Source organism: Manis pentadactyla, chromosome 4, assembly GCF_030020395.1.
Source record: "Manis pentadactyla isolate mManPen7 chromosome 4, mManPen7.hap1, whole genome shotgun sequence".
In the NCBI taxonomy this organism is placed as follows: Eukaryota; Metazoa; Chordata; class Mammalia; order Pholidota; family Manidae; genus Manis; species Manis pentadactyla.
The window spans coordinates 136741999-136760812 of record NC_080022.1 but is presented as its reverse complement, the minus strand read 5'-3'; the positions used below and the strand labels follow the sequence as shown (position 1 = coordinate 136760812).

At 54.9% G+C, this 18814-nt stretch overlaps 4 protein-coding genes across 5 annotated transcripts; 2 read left to right on the top strand and 2 right to left on the bottom strand.

Annotated features, from left to right (window-relative positions):
- Positions 1 to 342: 342 nt before the first annotated feature.
- ENO3 (enolase 3) lies at positions 343 to 5325 on the bottom strand. The gene is made up of 12 exons (XM_036895783.2): positions 5172 to 5325; positions 4445 to 4531; positions 4075 to 4170; positions 3848 to 3906; positions 3597 to 3666; positions 3126 to 3259; positions 1989 to 2211; positions 1687 to 1884; positions 1294 to 1495; positions 783 to 891; positions 573 to 631; positions 343 to 493 (listed from the first exon to the last, which is right to left on the bottom strand). The coding sequence occupies exons 2-12, from the start codon at positions 4527 to 4529 to the stop codon at positions 424 to 426; spliced, it is 1305 nt and encodes a 434-aa protein (XP_036751678.1). The 5' UTR covers positions 4530 to 4531; positions 5172 to 5325; the 3' UTR covers positions 343 to 423.
- Positions 5326 to 7848: 2523 nt separating this feature from the next.
- PFN1 (profilin 1) lies at positions 7849 to 10795 on the top strand. Its single transcript, XM_036895787.2, has 3 exons — positions 7849 to 8152; positions 9628 to 9820; positions 10436 to 10795. Exons 1-3 carry the CDS (start codon positions 8021 to 8023, stop codon positions 10531 to 10533), a joined length of 423 nt encoding a protein of 140 aa, XP_036751682.1. The 5' UTR covers positions 7849 to 8020; the 3' UTR covers positions 10534 to 10795.
- Positions 10796 to 11230: 435 nt separating this feature from the next.
- On the bottom strand, positions 11231 to 15877 carry RNF167 (ring finger protein 167). Its single transcript, XM_036895784.2, has 10 exons — positions 15683 to 15877; positions 15045 to 15547; positions 14881 to 14961; positions 13539 to 13664; positions 13336 to 13423; positions 13055 to 13145; positions 12751 to 12856; positions 12515 to 12608; positions 11800 to 11880; positions 11231 to 11724 (listed from the first exon to the last, which is right to left on the bottom strand). Exons 2-10 carry the CDS (start codon positions 15126 to 15128, stop codon positions 11435 to 11437), a joined length of 1041 nt encoding a protein of 346 aa, XP_036751679.1. The 5' UTR covers positions 15129 to 15547; positions 15683 to 15877; the 3' UTR covers positions 11231 to 11434.
- A 111-nt stretch (positions 15878 to 15988) lies between these two features.
- Positions 15989 to 18768, top strand: SLC25A11 (solute carrier family 25 member 11). Of its 2 annotated transcripts, none has more exons than XM_036895786.2 (8): positions 15989 to 16221; positions 16832 to 16984; positions 17068 to 17274; positions 17445 to 17535; positions 17618 to 17708; positions 17795 to 17894; positions 17975 to 18026; positions 18157 to 18768. In XM_036895786.2, the coding sequence occupies exons 1-8, from the start codon at positions 16127 to 16129 to the stop codon at positions 18310 to 18312; spliced, it is 945 nt and encodes a 314-aa protein (XP_036751681.1). In that variant the 5' UTR covers positions 15989 to 16126; the 3' UTR covers positions 18313 to 18768. The 2 variants fall into 2 exon arrangements, with proteins under 2 accessions (XP_036751681.1, XP_057356969.1); XM_057500986.1 differs by having other exon boundaries at positions 16001 to 16138.
- The last annotated feature ends 46 nt before the right edge of the window (positions 18769 to 18814 follow it).

Genomic DNA, 18814 nt, shown 5'->3' with positions numbered 1-18814 from the left:
TTCCACACCACAGGGCACCCGGCAGACTGTGTACTTCGCTTCACTGGTGTTTCTGATGCAGCTCCCCGTGATGTCAGCCCCATGCTCCCCACCCTCTTCCCCTGTGGAGCTGGCTCCACATGCCGTCGACGCCTCTTCAGTTTCATTTCACACAAGGCACCTGTTTCCCCCAGCCTCCTTCCAAAACGTGAACTGTCATTCTAGATCCAGCCCAACTTCCTATAAATCCCTCACTTCCTTCCTGTCCCAGCAGATTACACATCTGCTCTTCCCTTCCTGTCCTTCTATCTGTCTTACCAATCCGAAGAACAGCATCTCCCCCACCAAAGGAACACACCACTGTCATGGGTTGGCACCACTGTTTATTTTACAAGGGCTTGAAGGCCTAGATGGGTCCTGTGTGGTCCTGGAGCCAATGGCTTCTCACTTGGCCTTTGGGTTACGGAACTTGCGTCCAGCAAAGACAGCCTTGTCCCCGAGAGCCTCCTCAATCCTAGAAGGTAGACAAAGCTGTACTTTCCAACCCAATAGCCCTTGGGTCCCCACGCCCAGGCCCACTGCCCCCACTGTACCTCATGAGCTGGTTATATTTGGCTAGACGCTCTGAGCGGCAGGGGGCACCAGTCTTGATCTGAGGAGGGAAGAGGGTTGCAGGAGGTTGGAGAGGGGGGATTGGGCCTGACCCTGAGGGAGCAGTCTATGCTGGCATTCAACTCAGGGGCAGGAGTTCAAGGATCCCAAGAAAACTTGGCCAGACATTTGGAGAGGGGAGCCGCAGGTACCTGTCCGGTGCAGAGCCCCACCACCAGGTCGGCGATGAATGTGTCCTCAGTCTCCCCGGAGCGGTGGCTCACCATCACCCCCCAGCCATTAGACTGAGCCAGTTTGCAGCTGGGTAGAGAGGGCACTTGATAAGGCCTAACTTGATAAGACCTCCTCAGTGGGGCTGGGCAGGCCTTTTCCCTTCTGTTTTGGGGAGTGGATGCTTTGTGGGGAGGGTAATAACCAAGTTATTTGGGAAGTAGGAGAGAAGGAGAGATTCTTGATCTTGAATTTGGGCCCCTGAGATGCTTGTGGGAGAGAGGAACAGCATGGGGTTGGGGCAGGATCACAATGGCAAAGCTCTTGGGGTCAGCCAGGGGTTAGTCAAAGCCTAGAGGTCAGGAGGGTGGGGGTGCATCAGGAGCCAGGAGAAAGAAAGACTTGGAGTCAGTGGGTAAGCCTGTATCGAGTGGACAGAGCCAGCAGGGCAGAGAGTAGGCTGTGGTGTGCCCAGGGCCAGGAGGCACGCACGCCTGGATGGATTCAGTCACTGAGCCAATCTGGTTGACTTTCAGCAGCAGGCAGTTGCAGGCCTTCTTCTCAACAGCTTGAGCAATCCTCTTGGGGTTGGTGACTGTAAGGTCATCCCCCACGATCTGGATGTCAACCCCCGAGAGGAATGAGGTCCAGGTGGCCCAGTCATCCTGGTCAAAAGGGTCCTCAATGGAGACCACTGGTGGCGGATGGGGGTAGAATCAGGTTAAAGGTCAGAAGGGCCTTATGGAGGAATGACAGGTCAGGAGAATTTGGGTGGGAATTGCTATGGCGCTAAGGATTGAAAGGACCAAGTTGGAGGTGCTGAGTCAGTGGGCTGTGCAGTTACCAGGCACTCAGGTAAGAGTAACGAACACCCTGGAGTCTCACCAGGATAGTTCTTGATGAAGCTCTTGTACAGATCCCCCAGCTTCTCCCCAGTGATGTGCCGTGCTGGGTCATCAGGTGACTTGAAATCAAGATCATACTTCCCATTGCGATAAAACTCAGATGCTGCCACATCCATGCCAATCACCACCTTGTCTGGGTAACCAGCTGCCTGGATGGCTGTCTTCAGCAGCTCCAGGGCTGGAAGGGGGGCAAGAAAGAACCTGAGGCTCCAGAGCACCCTGCCTCTGCAGCCCTTCCTGTGGGGACCTAGGGGTTCTGCCCCTCGGAGGGCACACACTGACCCTCATTGTTCTCCAGGATGTTGGGTGCAAAGCCACCCTCATCACCCACATTGGTGGCATCCTTCCCATACTTGGCCTTGATGACCCCCTTGAGGTGGTGGTAGACCTCGGCGCCAATGCGCATGGCTTCCTTGAAGGAGCTGGCTCCCACAGGCAGAATCATGAACTCCTGCATGGCCAGCTTGTTCCCAGCATGGGAGCCCCCGTTGATCACATTGAAGGCCTGAGGTGGGGAGAAGGTGCTCAGACCTGGGCCAGGTGTGAGGGACCAAGATGGAGCTGGGGAGGAGGATCGAGAGTTGGAATCTTGGCTTCCCTACTTACTAGCTGGGTGGTTGGGATGAGGAATTTACTCCTAAGCCTTTTTCCTTATTTCTACAGAATGGGGATGCCACTTGCTTACCTGCAGGACCTTACGCTGAAAAATAGAGGAACTGAATGTAAAGTTCTTAGCATGTGCCTGGTAAAAGTTAACACTGACACAGCACTTAAAACCGCCAGGCAGGACTCCAATATATTCTATTAGCTCACTTCATTCCCAAAACAACCCTATTAACTAGGTACTATTATTAACCCTCACTTTACACATGAGGAAATTGAAGTATAGAGAGATTAAATAAATTTGCCTAAGATCACACAGCTAGTAAATGGGCAAAACCAGGATTGGAACCCAGTGGCTTGTCTCCAGAATTTATGCTTTTATACAATCTGCCTAGTAAGTAACAATAAATGGTAATAATGTTAATGAGATTAAATTCAAAGAGTTTCCCTAAAGAGCGCATTTGGTTTAATAAGGATTAAAGAACATAGGAGGAAATGCCAAGATCCTTGCCATGAGGAAGCTCTCCATTTGACCTGGGGGTTGGAGAGGGCAGAATGAGAAACTGGCGTTGAGCTTAGGATTGGAATTATAAAGGAACTGGGTTATATCAGGCAAAGAGGCAGGGAGGCTTAAGGAAAGGTTTGGATTATGGGGAGGAGAGAGGGGCTGGACAGCAGTAGGAGAGGTTCCATTTCAGGAAACCATTTCTCTGGAGCTGGTCTGGAAGGTGGAGTGCCCAGGGGTCACTTATGCACACTCCTCCCTGGGTGGGGCACCTGCATCACTGTGGATCTGGCAGAGGCAGCTGCACTTACAGGGACTGGGAGGACGAGGTCTGGGTTCCCAGCAAGATCTGCAATGTGTCGGTAGAGTGGGACCCCCTTCTCAGCTGCTCCAGCCTTGCACACAGTCAGGGATATGCCCAGGATGGCATTGGCCCCAAACTTGGCTGGAGGAAGCAAGCACGTAAAAAGGGTGAGAGCTTCTCCCCCGAGAATGGGGTCATCTCTTCAAATGTGCTCTCTGGTTACCCCAAGAAGAATCAAAAACTCCGAACTAGTGAGTATTAAGAGTTTGTAAACAGCCTGAGGTGCTCCGGGAACCCTCCACCCCAGGGGCTGTGTCTGTAGCTAGCCCAGGCCTGGCAGAGGGCAGGCATCAGGAAATGCCTCTAGGATGACTAAAACCCACCCAGCTATGGTGGGCCCCAAAACATGGGACACAGAAATAATCCTAACTGGACCTCACCCTAGGGTCTCTCCCCCTAGCCCTGGTCCTTCACTCACACTTATTCTCGGTCCCATCCAGCTCAATCATGAATTTGTCAACTTTCTCTTGATCCACAACGCTTAGTTTCTGGAAGGGCAGGTTTAAGGAGGGGAAAAAGAGGTCAGATTTCTCAGGAATCAGGGCACATGCAGGAAGAAGGAGAAAAGCAGGTATTTAGGGGAGATAGGATGGTTGGCCTCTCCCAAGCATGAGCTGCTGGGGTAGGCAGCAGGGTGTGGGGTGGAGGGGAGCAGGCTCTTCCACTTGCCTTTTCCAGTAGAGCAGGGCCTAAAGTCTTGTTGATGTGTTCCACAGCCTTCAGGACCCCTGGAGAGGCCAGAGGAGGGGTTCAGATCCCCAATTCAATCAGGTCTCTTCCTGTGCACCCCAGCTCATCAACAGCTTTGAGTTCCAGTCCTCCACCCCACCCACTGTATGTCCACGTTCTAAAACCAACCCCACACACAGGCTCCTCCAGCGTTGGTCCTTCCTCACCTTTCCCCAGGTAGCGAGACTTGTCACCATCTCTTAGTTCCAGAGCCTCATAGATGCCTGTGGAAGCTCCGCTGGGCACAGCTGCTCGGAACCGGCCTGGGTGGGAGGAATCAGAAAATAAAAGGGCTCCATCCAGCCCCAAAGGGCCAAGCTATCCTCTCTGAGGGGCAGGAGGCAGCACAGAGATAGACTCTTGCTTCACCCTGCTGGGGAACCAGGTGGGAAGAGGAAGGCCTGGGAAGAACTCTGGTGAAGAGGATCCCAGAGAAAGGAGAAGATGTGGAACAGAGTTAAGGGCAAAGACCAGATGGGGTTGGGGTGGGTTGGGGATCTTCTTCCGAGGCAAACCAATTCTATGGGCCTGTGTTACCCTTGGCTGTATGCAGGTCCACCTCCACCGTGGGGTTGCCCCTGGAGTCCAGGATTTCTCGGGCAAAGATTTTCTGCATGGCCATGGCTGCAGGACAAGAGGTGTCAGTGTGGACAGTTGATCCCTTAAGGAACCCGAAGTCCCTTGCCCTTTAAGAGTCTTCCCCATCCCAAGAAGGCAGGTGCTGGAGCTAAAAATATCCTACAAAAAGGTCACAGACCAGAGGCAGAGGCAGCCCCCTCCCCCACTCAGAACAGCTCCTATTCCACCCTCCCATCCTAAGAATCCAGGGGCCTCTCCTTTATAACTCCTTGAAGTCCACCACTCACTGAACCCCCATCTCCCACTTCCGCCTTCTCCCTCCATGCTTCTGGTCAAACAATTCATTCTCCACGGTTTCCTAGCCTCAGATTTCCTGTGATTCTGGTTCTCATTTTCCTGCTCCTCAGTCTTCACCAAATCCTTCAGAGTCCCCAAATTCCCCTCCTGGCTCCAACTCTACAACCTCTAGCCATCTCTTCCTGCCTCTCTTCACAGTCTCTTTTCCTTATCCTCAGGCAACCCCATCTTCCTTGCTCCAACCCCTCCAGTCTTTCTCAAGCACCCCCAGTCTCAAGAGGGAAAAAAGCTGACATTTTCCCCAGTTTCACCAAGCCAGCACCTTTCTACCCCCATCACCTTCACCCTTTACTACCCCCATCCTTTGGTGCTGGAAGAGTCACCAGACCTGGGATGTCTTCAGTGGAGGTTTGGGGTGAGCTCCGAGTCTAGGTGGCAGCTTGGACAATGTCAGCTCACCCCTCTCAGGCTGGGCATTTATCCGTGAGCCACCCTGTCCCCCAGCCAGCCACGCCTCTCTCTCTCCAATGTGGGCTGGCAGCCAAGTGCCCACTACAACCTAAAGCAGTAGGCTTTGGCCCTAGGCACTTGTCCCCTTCCCAAAGGTCAATGCCAACGCCTCCTTTCTCTCTGTCCCCCAATAACAGTTCCTACTTTTAATTCCACCCCTGGGGAGGAGCAGGAGAGTCTTCATATTAGGATGGAAGGGGGGGTCTCTCCCCTCCGCAGGATTATATTCCCCTTTTGCAAAGGTTAAAAGGAACTAGTGCCTTTTAGGAAAGGCCAGGGGTAACCTGAGCCTGGGAAGGCTGGGGAGGGGGCCTGGAAGAGGGGCTGCAGGATTGACATCCACACATGCTCAGCTCACTTGGAGGGCGCATGGTTGCCTCAGCCTTCAGTGCTGGGAAGGGGCAGGAGGTGTGAGCAAGCTGAGTTCTAAAATTGAATCCCCCACTCAGAAGACGAGAGGGTCTCACCTCTCAGGGTCCTCATAGCGGCCTCTGTAGGCTCCACCCCATCCAAGCTCTCCGGGCCAACAAGGGGGCGGGGGAGGCGGAGGGAGCCGAATTTAGATGGGCCCAGACTTGACTTGGCTCCCTACTGATAGCGCTGGGACAGCACTTAACGCCCAGCATGGAAACTATCACTCAGGAGCCCCTTTCCCACCGACCGCGGGCGCTTCGGAGCGCGGTCCTAGCCCATCAATGAATTAGGTTGAATCAGGAGTGTGAATGGACGGGAGAAGGGGGGCCCTTCGTCAGCGTTTGATCGCCCGGGACCATTCCGGCAGTCCGCTAGTAACGTTGCTGGCAAGTGGGTAGAGACCCACACAATAACACTCCCCGCCCCGGCGGCTCTGGGGGGAGTGTGGGGTCTGCCCGACTTCCGCTGCAGCCCAGGCAGGGCCCGGGAGGAGGGCCCAGGTTTGGGCCTGCAGGCGGACGACCATCACAGGGCACCTCGGCTCCGCGCCCCGGACTCGAAGGCTCCACCCGACGGAGCCGGAGCCGAAGCGGCCCGAGCCTGGTGACTCACCCCCGCGGCCCCCTTCCTAGCTCCCGCCCCGCCAGCCCCGCGGTGTCGGTCTCCCAGGTCGCACACCGGGTCCCCGTTCTCTCATCTCGCCCCTCGCCCCCTTATCTCTGCCCGCTCAGTCCCAGTATCTTCCCATCCTGCGGTAGGAGGTGCGGCAGGCCAGAGGTCAGGAGATGGCTGGCGGGGAGCACCGCCACGTGCCCGAGTGCGGCCGCGCCCGAGGGGGCCAGTGACTCAGCCACGGCGGCTGTCGAAGAACTCGGGCTCTGGGGGCGTCGGATGCCCCAGGGGTCCGAGTGGTCGCGAGGGAAACGCTCCCCGCTGGGCAGTAGTTCGGAATCGAAGCCCCTTCCCTCCTGGGAGGTGCCCCCCGCCGTTCCCACTCCTCCAGCAAGGGACCGGAAGAGGCCGAGCCGGTCGGCGGCCACCGGCGGCTAATTCACTTAGCCGGCTGCAAGGTCCTGCCCCACCCGCTCCCGGTTGGCGACAAGAGAAGTAATCGCCACCAAGTTCTTAGCATAAGTTTTACCAAAAAAGAAAGAAAACATCCAACGGGTCCAAAGTAGAAGGGACTTTCCCTTCTTGAAAAATTTGCAAAGCTTGCAAACTTTGGTATTCTTCCGCCTTGAAAAATAGTTCTGCCCCGCCCTTCGGGCGCCCGCGCTTCAGTGACCTGCGCCGGGCCAAGGGGCACGGCCGGTAACTCAAACTGCTGGCCGGGGGACTGGCAGGGGTGGGACGTGGGGCTGGGGCTCATCCAGCGAGGGATAATCCCTGAATTGGGGGTGGGTTCCCGTGGAGCCCAACTTGTGCCACCCGGGCAAATGCTGAAGAGAGAAGTGTTCCCAGTAGATGCGTTCAACTCTCAAGGCGGCCGGGAATTTTGTTAAATTCCCTTCCGCTCCCTTATTTCTTAATAAATAAAATCAAGAGAGGAGAAACGACAACACACAAGCCTCTCCCCCACCCCTCCTGCCCTAACAAGAGACACGTCCACGACCCGCCTTCCTTCACTGGGTTGTCCGTATCTGCTCGGCCAGGAGCGCCTGAGCCGGCCGCCGACCCCAACTACCCCACGCGCTTTCCCTCTGGTCTCGGCGCAGGCGCGGGCGCACGCGCCGCCGCCGCGGCCGCCCGCCGTTCCTTTCCTCCGGCGGAGGTGGGGGAAGGGGGAGTCATTCAGTTTAACCCTGAGCTCCCCGAACCCTCTTTAATTTGCCAAATTTGCAGCTTGCTAATTCTTCCTCCTTTCACTTTCCTTCCTCCCTTGGGCTCATTCTCTTCCCTTATACTAATGTCTGGTTGATAATCAATGCGAAATGGAGCAAGCCCTAAACCTAACCTTCCCCTGCGCCCCCCCCTTCCTTTTACATTGCTTTCCATCGAACTCTGCAAATTTTGCAATAGGGGGAGGGATTTTTAAAATTGCCTGTGCAAAGTTCGGTATCTGGGTAGGCGAAGGGGGTAGGGAGGGAATGGGGAGCAGGCCCCGCCCCTACCGCCCTTTGCAAATAAAAATCTAAGGGGGGGGAGGAGCAGGAAGTGGCGGTGCGAGGGCTGCTGCACAGCTAGCAGAGCCGCGGTCCGGACGGCAGCGCGTGCCCCAACCTCTCCACCTCCCCCCGCCCGTCAGCCAGAGGCAGCCCGAGCCCAGCCCGCGGCCCCAGCAGCACCGCCGAGAGCAGCCCCTGTTGCAGCGCCATGGCCGGGTGGAACGCCTACATCGACAACCTCATGGCGGACGGGACCTGTCAGGACGCGGCCATCGTGGGCTATAAGGACTCGCCCTCTGTCTGGGCCGCTGTCCCCGGGAAAACCTTCGTCAACATCACGGTACTGCGAGGCCTGCGCGGTCCGGGGGACTGGCCGGACTTGGACCCTGCGGGAGGAACTTGGGTGGGGGCGGGCGCGGTCTGGGAAGGGCAGCGAAAGACCGTGACCCGGTCCTTGCCCTGGATGCGGCGCGAATGCTGGCTGCACGTGAGTGGGTACCTCCGTTGCCACCAAAGTCCTACACCCCAGGCGGAGGCGCCCATCCCGCCAGTCGCCCCGCTTTCCGCGACGGGGCGTTACATCCGGGGCACAGGGCGGGGAGGGGCGCGCCACCCGGTGCAGCGGCCCACTTCCGCCTCCTTCAGGGCGGGGCGGGCACGCGCTGCAATTTCAACCAGGGATTGTGATTGAGAAGGGACCGAGGGATCCCTGGACCCCCCGCTCCACTTCCGGCCGCCAGCTCGCGCCCTCTCCATCACTGTTTCTCCTTAGGCGAGAGGGAGCCCCAGTCGTGTGGCCTGGGTCCCATGCCCGTCTTATGTGGTCTCCCTGCACCTCCCAACCCCTTTAGAGAGGGCGAGGCCGCCACACGGCCCCTCTAAGTCAGCACGTTGAACTCAACATTCCTGGGAGACCAATCCCGGAAGTCCCCATGCCCTCCCTTCCCGTCATCCAGCGGGGCCTGGAGCAGGGGAACTTTGTGAGAAGTTATAGGACAGTGTCAGTGAAGGAATAAGGGGTGACTACGTCTGTCCCCATCACCACCTCAGTCCACACTGCCCGGAAGTGGGGAGGGGGCGGAAGTTGGAATGGGGGGAAGGGGATTTCCGGGAGGGAGGGGACCGGATGTGGGGATTTGGGGTGTAATGGGGAGGGTGAGAAAGGTTCCCCAGTGTGTGTAGACCCGAGAAGTGGCTTGCCTGATCAAGCTCCGGGCCGCCCTCAAAAGTTTTCCAACTTTACCAGAAATCCCCCCGAGACCAGCTTCCCCATCTTGGGACACTGATTGGTACCTGGACCTAAACTCTAGGTTACTTGGAGACCCAGGCGTCCGGGCCCCCAACAACTCCTGCAGAACCGTTGACCAAATAAGGGCAAAGTTGCTTCTCCTGCTTCGCCCGCCCCCTCCCTTCCTCTCCTCGCTTCTGCTTTTCCTGAAGGAGAGTTCTGAGCATCCAAAGGCTCCCCACTCTGTCCCATTCCATTCTTTTCACTGGCTTTTGACCCCTTTGTTTTCCTGGGTTTGCTTTCCCCGGTTAAGCGAGATCTAAGTCTCCAGAGAAATATATCGCTGCTTCCTATTACCATTCTCTAGGTTTGAGAATCATAGGTCTTTTTTTTTTTTTGCATTAAATTCTGAGAGTTCTAAGAGTTCTTCAAGTTCCATGGATGTGTACAGAGCACATGACACATTTCTCCTCCTAGGAGCGGGGAGTTCTAGCTATCATGAGGAGTGCAGAAGTGGGTCCTTGGAGGTGGTGGTGGGAACCTTGGCGTACAGACTAATTTGGTGGGTGCTTGGGTTTCCTTTCTAGCCAGCTGAGGTTGGTGTCCTAGTTGGCAAAGACCGGTCAAGTTTTTTCGTGAATGGGCTGACACTTGGGGGCCAGAAATGCTCTGTGATCCGGGACTCACTGCTGCAGGATGGGGAATTTACTATGGATCTGCGTACCAAGAGCACCGGTGGAGCCCCCACTTTCAACATCACTGTCACCATGACTGCCAAGAGTGAGTTTGAGTCTTACCCTTTCTCTAGCTCCAAGATCCCTAATGTACCTCCTTCTGTTTAATAATCTTTTGGGTGCTTTTTCTGTGTGATTCCACAGTAGGAAAGGATCAGACCAGGTTTGTACTCCTGGCCTGCTGGATGCTGGGACAGTGGATAGTCCCGGTTCGGTCCCAGTTCCTCATCTTGTTGACATAAAAGAAGTTGAAGTGTATTACTTCTTAAGTTCCTTCCTGCCTTGAGCCCTCAGATGAGAAACTCCGTTTTGTTGAAGAAGCTGGGACTGTTGGCCACAAGTCAGCACTTAAGCCTTGGTCTCCTCTAAAACCTGGAGGCGGCAGGCTTATCTGCAGCCATTTCTAGGCTTAACTCAAGAATCAACAGTCTACAAGCCTTTGACCCCTAAATTTTAGTGTGTTCCTTTCCAGCCTTTAAGCTTGATTTTCCCCTTTTGAAAAGCTCTATTGTTTCAGGGTGACTGACAGCCTGCCTGTGTGTCGGGGGTTGGGAGAGATGAGGTTGGGTTACAGCCCCCAGGGCTGGACAGCTGCTGAACAACTGGCAGGGGGTGGAATTGTGTGACACCTGGGTCCTAGCCTCCTTTCTCTTTCCTCCAGCGCTAGTCCTGCTGATGGGCAAAGAAGGTGTCCACGGTGGTATGATCAACAAGAAATGTTATGAAATGGCTTCCCACCTGCGGCGTTCCCAGTACTGACCTCGTCTATCCCTTCCCCCACCAATCCCCACTGCTTTTGCATCCCTCTCCTTCCCATACACACACACACCCATTTTTATTTTGGGGGTCATTACCCCATACCCCTTATTGCTGCCAAAACCACATGAGCTGGGGGCTGGGGCTGGATGGACAGACAACCCCCCTCCTGCCCATACCCCTCCTGTGTGTGGTTGGAAAACTTTTTTGTTTTCGGGGTTTTTTTTGTTTGTTTTTTTCTGAATAAAAAAGATTCTACTAACAAGGTGCTGTGTGGTTTGAGCTGGGGTGTCAGGATGGACGATAGTCACTGCCATCCTAGCTTAGGGTTAGGAGCCAGGAGGGTTGAGGCACTATCTAGGCATTAGAATTTCCTGCCTCAGGCCTCCCTGGCCAGGTGGTTTAACCTTTCCACAGTAGCATTTCCAGCCCAAGGCCCTCAGCATGCTAGTTGAATTAGTGGATAATGGAATAAAGCCACCCAGACCAGAGAGAGTGTCCAGGCCTACGGGCAAGGCAGGGCCAGTTGAGTCATCCTCATGTGGGAGGGGCTCCCCCTCTCTGAGTCACAACAAATTTCTGCTGGGACTGTCCCCATGACTACAGGTTAGTCTCCCAGCATTCCCCTGCCGCTTGTATGTGAACATGGTCAGTTCCCCAAAGTGGAAGTTCACCTGTGTGAGAAGTACCTCACCCTTCCTTAGTCCACAAAATCGATTTTATTAACCCAGTAAGTGAAGACCCAGTCCCTTTACACCTCTAGTCCCCTCAAAAGAATGGGATTGGGTAAAGGAGAAACCTAGGGCAGAAATGTCCCCTTACCCTCAGCATAGAAGACTGAAGGGAGAAAGGTGCTATGCAGTAGGTCATCAGAGGTATGTGGGTAGGGGGTGTATGGGGAGTGTCAGACCAGGATGGCAGCTGAAGGAGGAGAGGGTGAGGGCTCTGTTGAAGACCCAGGAAACATGGGAGCTGGGGCAAGGGAGCCAAAGGAAGTGGAAAATGTGGGTCTGGAGCCCAAAAGTGGGGTCCGCTCTGAGGCAGGGTGGTCCCTTGGTCCCCCTTCCTCATCACCCTCTTGCCCCTGTGTTTCTTCCTCCTCATCCCCAGGACCCCGATGAACGGGCTGCTTGCAGATGGGGCAGGTCTTCCGGGTCTGAGTGAGCCAGGGGTCCACACAGCGGCTGTGATAGGCTGCAGAGAGGCATGAGATGAAGTACCGTGTCTGCTGGCTGAGTGGGCCAAGGGCACAGGAAGTCAGGGCCTCACCATGAGCACAGGGGAGTACCCTCAGCTTGTCTCCATCTTCATATTCATCCAGGCAGATGGCACAGACATCATACTGGTCTCCTAGGGGAGGAAGAAAGTCCTTAAACTGGGTCATCCTGGACCAGGACCCACAGAAGTCACTTTGGGCAGCCTGTGGTGAAACTAACTCCTGCATGTTATTTTCCCTGGTTCTACAGAGCTAAAGGTGGGCAGGGAAAGGCCAGAGTGGAACATGAGGAATCGGGGGTAGGAAGAAACTAGCAAAGAGCCGAGGTAAGAAGGGAAGTGGGTTTTTGGGGGGAGGTGTAAGGGTGGAGACGGAGAGGAGGAGCGGAAACGGGGCAGGGCTTCTGCTATGGCCTTATATGGGCACTAGAGGCTCCAGGGCCTCCAGACCCAGCCCCTTCTTACCTGTTTCTTCCTCAGACTGCATCCTCCCCGCTCCCTCCATTTTTCTGTTCTCTCCACCTTTGTTAGCAAGGTCGGTTCTCCTCCTTTTCCTCCAACTAGTCCATGGAATCATCTTTGCTTTCCATCTCCTGCTCTATTCCTGTCCTGTCCTCAATGTATATATGGATAAAAAGAGGAAGAATGGCACCTCAGGCTGACACCTCCCTGCCATCTTTCTTTGCCCTGTTATCTATCTCCTGAGCTCAAACTCCTTCAGAGCCAGGTAAGCTGTGGGGCAGGCCCTTCTCTCCCTTAGCCCTCTCACCCTTCTGATAGTCATGTGTAGGGATCTGTTTCAGTTGCTCTTTGGTCAGTCGATTCCGTTGGAGTCGTTTCCGGTGCTGGATACAACGAACTATCTGGGGAAAGGGGAAGTAGATGGATCAGGCTTCGGGAAAAAAACTGGGCCATGTAGTACGAACCAGCCCCATCTCCCACCCTCAGAGCCAGTCTGGTACTAAACGCCTCAGCTCACCCCATCCTGCTCCCTCAGCTACTCACCATCACTGTTCCCATGGCCAAAACCAGCAGTCCCACAATCCCTGTGAAAGGGATGAGGTAATAGCCCAAGGGGAAGCTACTGTCTGGGACCAGAAGCACCCGAGCCCTGGGAAAAGGAACACCGGTTATCAGAGGGGGAGGAAAAACAAAAGGACAAAGTAACTGGCTCTGGATAAGCCCCTAGGTGGAGAAGGGAGTGGGAATAAAGTCAGAAGGCCGAGTATGGGGGGCCTGAGGCTGAATGATGGGGGCACTAAGGCTTGGGCTCTAGACGGGCATGTAAGTTGAAAGGAACACATCCTACCCCTTCTCGTAGACAAAGAGGGCACGCAGGTACTCGGAGCTTGTCTCCCCAATAAACACAGACGGGATCCAGATCTGCTGCTGGATTTCCTCTGTAGGGATCAGGGCATTACACCAGGGACCCAACCCTCCACTCAAATTCTTCAGTAAAATCTGGCTCTTTTGCCCCCACCCATCCAGAAGATTGACTCCTTCTCCCTAAGCCTTAAGCCCTCCCATCATTCCAGTAATAAAGTCTCACCTCTACTGGAAAACTCAGCTGTCTAGATTCCCCAGCCTTACCACTGTTCCACACCATGTTGAGAAGTTCATTGGAATTCACATTGTGTACCACAGCTGCACTATACCCAGCCTTCTGAGCATTGAGGACCTAGGGAGAAAGGCAGGAGATAAAGGCCTTGCCCTCTTTTATTTCTGGTGCCTTTCGCACCCCCACCCCCACCCCGCCGCTGCGGCTTCCCAGCTCCCACTCCACATTCAGCAACCTTGAGGTCAAAGTTGCAGTCGAATCTTCGAAGCAGTGCAATAAAGACTGACCCGTTGACCAGGGCTGGGGGTGGTGGGACAATGGGGCTACAGGCATTGGCTGGGTGAGCCTCCACAAGGAAGCCCTGGGGAAGAGAAATAAACAACCGGATTTAACAGACCTAGGTTCTGCTCCTCAGAGCCCACCAAGCACACTGGCCCCGCATACTGCACATCCTCTGAGCATCCCACCCCAGTGAAGTCTCCCTCTTTTCTTTGCCTTCTGAAGATGCAATTACATCAGACAACATCCCCTTACCAAACCCACTCATCGTCCCTCTCCCTGTCCCCCCATGAGCTAACCTATACCACATACTCCAAGCTAATTAAATTCCTTCTGCCTTCCAGTTGCCCACTGATTCTAATCAAGTCTCCATCCATGCCACTTTTTCTAAAGTTCTGTTTCACATTCCCTTTTCCAGTACATACTCCCCTCTGTTAAAATAGACAACGGGCCCAAATAGAGTTAACTTGTGCTAAGTCCCAGGTCACCAAACCAAGGCTTTTAATACCTAACTTACAGTTTCAGCCTCCCTAAGGAATGCAACCCTAACCCAGTTAATCTGGGATCACCTCATCAGCACTAATGAGATAATCTGCTCCATCCCCTACCATCCCTTAAAAATGGCTGACCTTGCCATAGTCAGCTCTTTGCTAGTGAAACTTCCTTGTCACACCTCCTTCTGCCCATCAGTCTTTCATTTTGTACAGTTCTTTGGAGTTCTTTTCTATTTGCTAGATGGGATGCCGCCCAATTCATGAATCATTGAAAAAAGCCACTAAGATTTTTTTAATTTACTCCTGAATTTTATTTTTTAACACCTCCCTTTAATTTAGCAATTACTTATCTTACAAATATACTGTTATCTGTGGCCCAAGGGAGTTCTTGCTTTGTGATGGTTTTTGTGATGAGGTACTACAAATTGCTTTATCTAATTGAATCTTCACAATAACCCTGAGATAACTTATATTATTGTTTCGTTATTACAGTAAAACAAAGGCTCAGGGATAACTAACTTGTCCAGGGTTGTAGAACCAGTAATTGGCTCCACAGACCCTACTGATAAGTACCACTTCCCCCTACCTTTTATCTTATCCACGGTTCAGTCTCCCACGTAAGGCTCAGAGATCTAGGAGGAGACTTTGCCTTCTTCCTCTAGATTCTGGATTCCACACTAGATGTATTTCTGCATTTAGTTCCTAACTTGACTCTTCCTACCTCCGGTTCACCCAAGGGCAAGGCTCCTCAACTCCTACCAGGATGGAGGATTTGAGGAAACGGGGAAAAGGGAAAAAAGTCACCTGAAGTCCCTCCTGGCTCAAGGCAGCCCCAAAGAGTGCTGGGAGGTCTGCAAAGTCCATGCTGGCATTGTGGTCCGAGGTCTGCGGACAGTAAGAATCCGGGTTCCCCTTCAGCCTGCAACCTCTTCCATTCAATGCCCTTCCCCCATCTGCCCCTCACTCACCGCTCGAATAAGCCCCTGGATAGGGGCCACTCCCCACAGCACAGCGGCCACCACCACAGGAAGCGGGAAGGCCGCAGGGTGCATGGCAGCGGGAGGGAGAAGCTGAGGAGCCACGTCCTCGTAGCAGGAGCAGAAGAGGTGTTCTGCGCCCTCTCTGCCCCTCCTTCAGGATCCCAGGGGTCCGACCACCCCCAGGTCTCACTTCCCAACTACATGGGGGCGCGGGGAAGGCACCCCATTTAGGGGAGTGATATAGCCACCCCGTTAGTGGAGGTAGGAGGGAGACACTAAATGTGCCCTTTTCTGTTACAGGGATAAAACGGGGAAAGGTGACAGAAAGGCAAACACAGGTGACAGAAAAACTTCTGTAAGGGGGGGGGGAGCTGAAGGGGGTGGGACTTCCGGCCAGGTGGGCTGTCTTCCTAGTCCATGGAAAAGGGTTTCCGGTAAAGAAAGTCAGGCCTCTTCCAGCATTAAACGCTCAAGATGAAGGACTTCCGGTTCTAAAAGGCCGGTTAAAAGAAGGTTAGAGTTGGAGCGAGTGCCTGTGGAGAGGGAAGGAGTACCGAAGCCTCGAAAGATAACCTAGTTGTCCGCCTTTTGTTGCCCGGGATCCTGGAGATGCCCAGTTTACAAACCTTTCTTCTTCCTGGCAGCGGCGGCGCGGTACCTTCAGGTCTCGCGATAGTCACATACCCCCATTTCCCCCCAACCAGCTGAAATGTTGCTGTTATCTATCGCGAAAGCTCTAAATCTGGCTCTCCTAGTTCTCTCGATCTCGCGAGATCTTCAAACTATTTTCCTGCGAATCCAATTCGGTAAAAACAGCGCCTATGCTCTAGCTTCCTAAATCAGACACACCCAACTCCCGCACCCATCATTCAAGCTCCTCCTTCAGCCCCGCCTTACTCCCGGCCGCCTTTGCGCTGTGCGCCTGCGCCTGCGCCGGCTCCCAGCTGGTGCAGGACCTAAGAGCCGGAGGGGCGTGCGCGCGCCTTCGCCCCTGTTGCGCGCTCGGTGTCACCTTGGCCGCGAGCGGGGCCGCGCGCGCACGGGACCAGGAGCCCGGGGCCATTGAGGCGATGGCGGCGACGGCGAGTCCTGGGGCCGGCGGGATGGATGGGAAGCCCCGTACCTCCCCTAAGTCCGTCAAGTTCCTGTTTGGGGGCTTGGCGGGGTAAGCTCAGGCCCCAGGGATGGAAAAGGAGGAGGAAGGGACGGTTGTATGGAATCGGGTCGGGTTCATCTTTGGGTCTGTTGCAGTGAACGGAGCCAGCATGGGGTCAGCACGGTCCCTAGCGTATTGCGAGCTCCTCGATGGGCTGCCAGGATCTTTCCACCCTTTGGAAGGCCCCTACTCAGCTGCACGCGGGGTCATTGCACTGCCCTCGCTGAGCCACCCTAGTTTCCCAACCCATTACTTGACTCTGACGGAGTGTATGGGGTTCCAGGTCATTGCATGGCTCCTGCCAGACTACATGGAGTCCTAGGTCAAGATGCCCACCACGCCTCCCGTGGTCGGACTGCATGCAGTCCCAGGTCACTGCTTGACCCCCTTGGCGCTGCATGAAGTACTTCCATTGCAAGGCCTCTTCTGGACCACTGGACTTTTCCAGATTCGTTTGCTCTTGGTACACTCGGAGACTCTTATACACGTGCTCACCAGCCTTCTGAATACTTAGTTGCATTGCAGGCCTTGCCCTTTGTCACCCCTTGTTGCCAGGCTTCAGTGGGAATTAGTAGGTCTGGGACATCTGGACCTTGACTCCACCCCTGTCTTCCCCCAGGATGGGAGCTACAGTTTTTGTACAGCCCCTGGACCTCGTGAAGAACCGGATGCAGCTGAGTGGGGAAGGAGCCAAGACACGAGAGTACAAAACCAGCTTCCATGCTCTCACCAGCATCCTGAGGACAGAAGGGCTGAGGGGCATTTACACCGGGTATTTGGGCAACAGGATGGGGGTAGGGTGTGGGTTGGCAGCTCCAGATCTTGGCCTGATGTAATCATCCCTTTACTACCCAGGCTGTCGGCTGGCCTGCTGCGCCAGGCCACCTACACCACTACTCGCCTTGGCATCTACACTGTGCTGTTTGAGCGCCTGACTGGGTCTGATGGTACACCCCCTGGCTTTCTGCTGAAGGCCCTAATTGGCATGACTGCAGGTGCAACTGGTGCCTTTGTGGGAACACCAGCCGAGGTGGCTCTTATCCGCATGACTGCCGATGGCCGGTGAGTTTGGAGCCTGCCCCTAGCCTCATTCCCTAGAATCTAGAATAAAAGGACTAATTTCTTATCGTAGACCTAGAGCAGAGCAGTCACCTGTTCTGGCCTCCCTTTCTTTGCTGCTGTGGGACGGGGTGGTCTATCCTGAGCTTGTCCTCTCCCTGCCTTCCCACCAGGCTTCCAGCTGAACAACGCCGTGGCTACAAAAACGTGTTTAATGCTCTGATTCGAATTACCCGGGAGGAGGGTATCCCCACACTGTGGAGGGTGAGTGAAGGGGCTGAAGATGTGGAGGACGTGGGGTCAGGTCTCAGGCATTTCTGACTCCTCCCCTACTCCCCCATGCTAGGGCTGCATCCCTACCATGGCTCGGGCTGTCGTCGTCAATGCTGCCCAGCTCGCCTCCTACTCCCAATCCAAGCAGTTCTTACTGGACTCAGGTGAGACCCAGAGCTGGGCTCTCAGCTCCCAGCCTGGTCTGGGCTAGCTCTGAGCTGACTGGCACCCTCTGCTCCACCTCCCTCAGGCTACTTCTCTGACAACATCCTGTGTCACTTCTGTGCCAGCATGATCAGTGGCCTGGTCACCACTGCCGCCTCCATGCCTGTGGACATTGTCAAGACCCGGTGAGTAAGCAGGCCTGGGCCTGGAGAGGGATGGGAGGGCCTCCTTTATGTCTCCCATTCCCTTATCTTCTCTCCTACAGGATCCAGAACATGAGAATGATTGACGGGAAGCCGGAATACAAAAATGGACTGGTGAGAATGCAGGGCTGGGGACTCAGGCTGGAGGACTGGATGCCCTGGGAGGGTGGTAAGGGTGGCTGGGAAAAAGGGACAGGGTCCCAGAGGCCAGGTCCTAGCCCCAGTGCCCTGCCTGCCTGTCTAGGATGTGCTGGTGAAGGTTGTCCGCTATGAGGGCTTCTTCAGCCTATGGAAGGGCTTTACACCGTACTATGCCCGTCTGGGTCCCCACACCGTCCTCACCTTCATCTTCTTGGAGCAAATGAACAAGGCCTACAAGCGTCTCTTTCTCAGTGGCTGAGATGGGTGAGGGGCCTGGAGCTGGTATGCTGGCGCTTCCATTCACCAGCTGCTTCTCCAGTCAGTGCACCCCGGAGGGCCTGAACTCTGCTGCCCTGGGCCCCTCTATTTATTTTCCCTCCACAGTGTGGTTCCCTCCTCGGGGGAAGAGGACTTTGGTCTGTCCTACCCCTGTTCCAGCTTGCCCTGCTTATCCTGATCCTCAGGATATCTCTGTCCTTGGCTGTGCCTCTAGGGGAGCCGGGGAACTCCCTGAGGATTTCCGGCCTCCTCTTTGGTCTTAGTTTCAGGGCACATAGGACTGCAGAAGATCCCCCTTCTCGGTGTGGAAACCAAGGCAGTGTGGGGGGACAGCAAAGAGCAAAAGCTGTCAAGATGGTCAAGGGGTCTGCAGTGGGCAGACATGGCCTTTCCTCTCTACACCTCACTGAGGACATAATAAATTGGATTGATCGCACCGCCGTCAAATCTGGAGAGTTGTGGGGGCAGGACGGGGAGGAGAC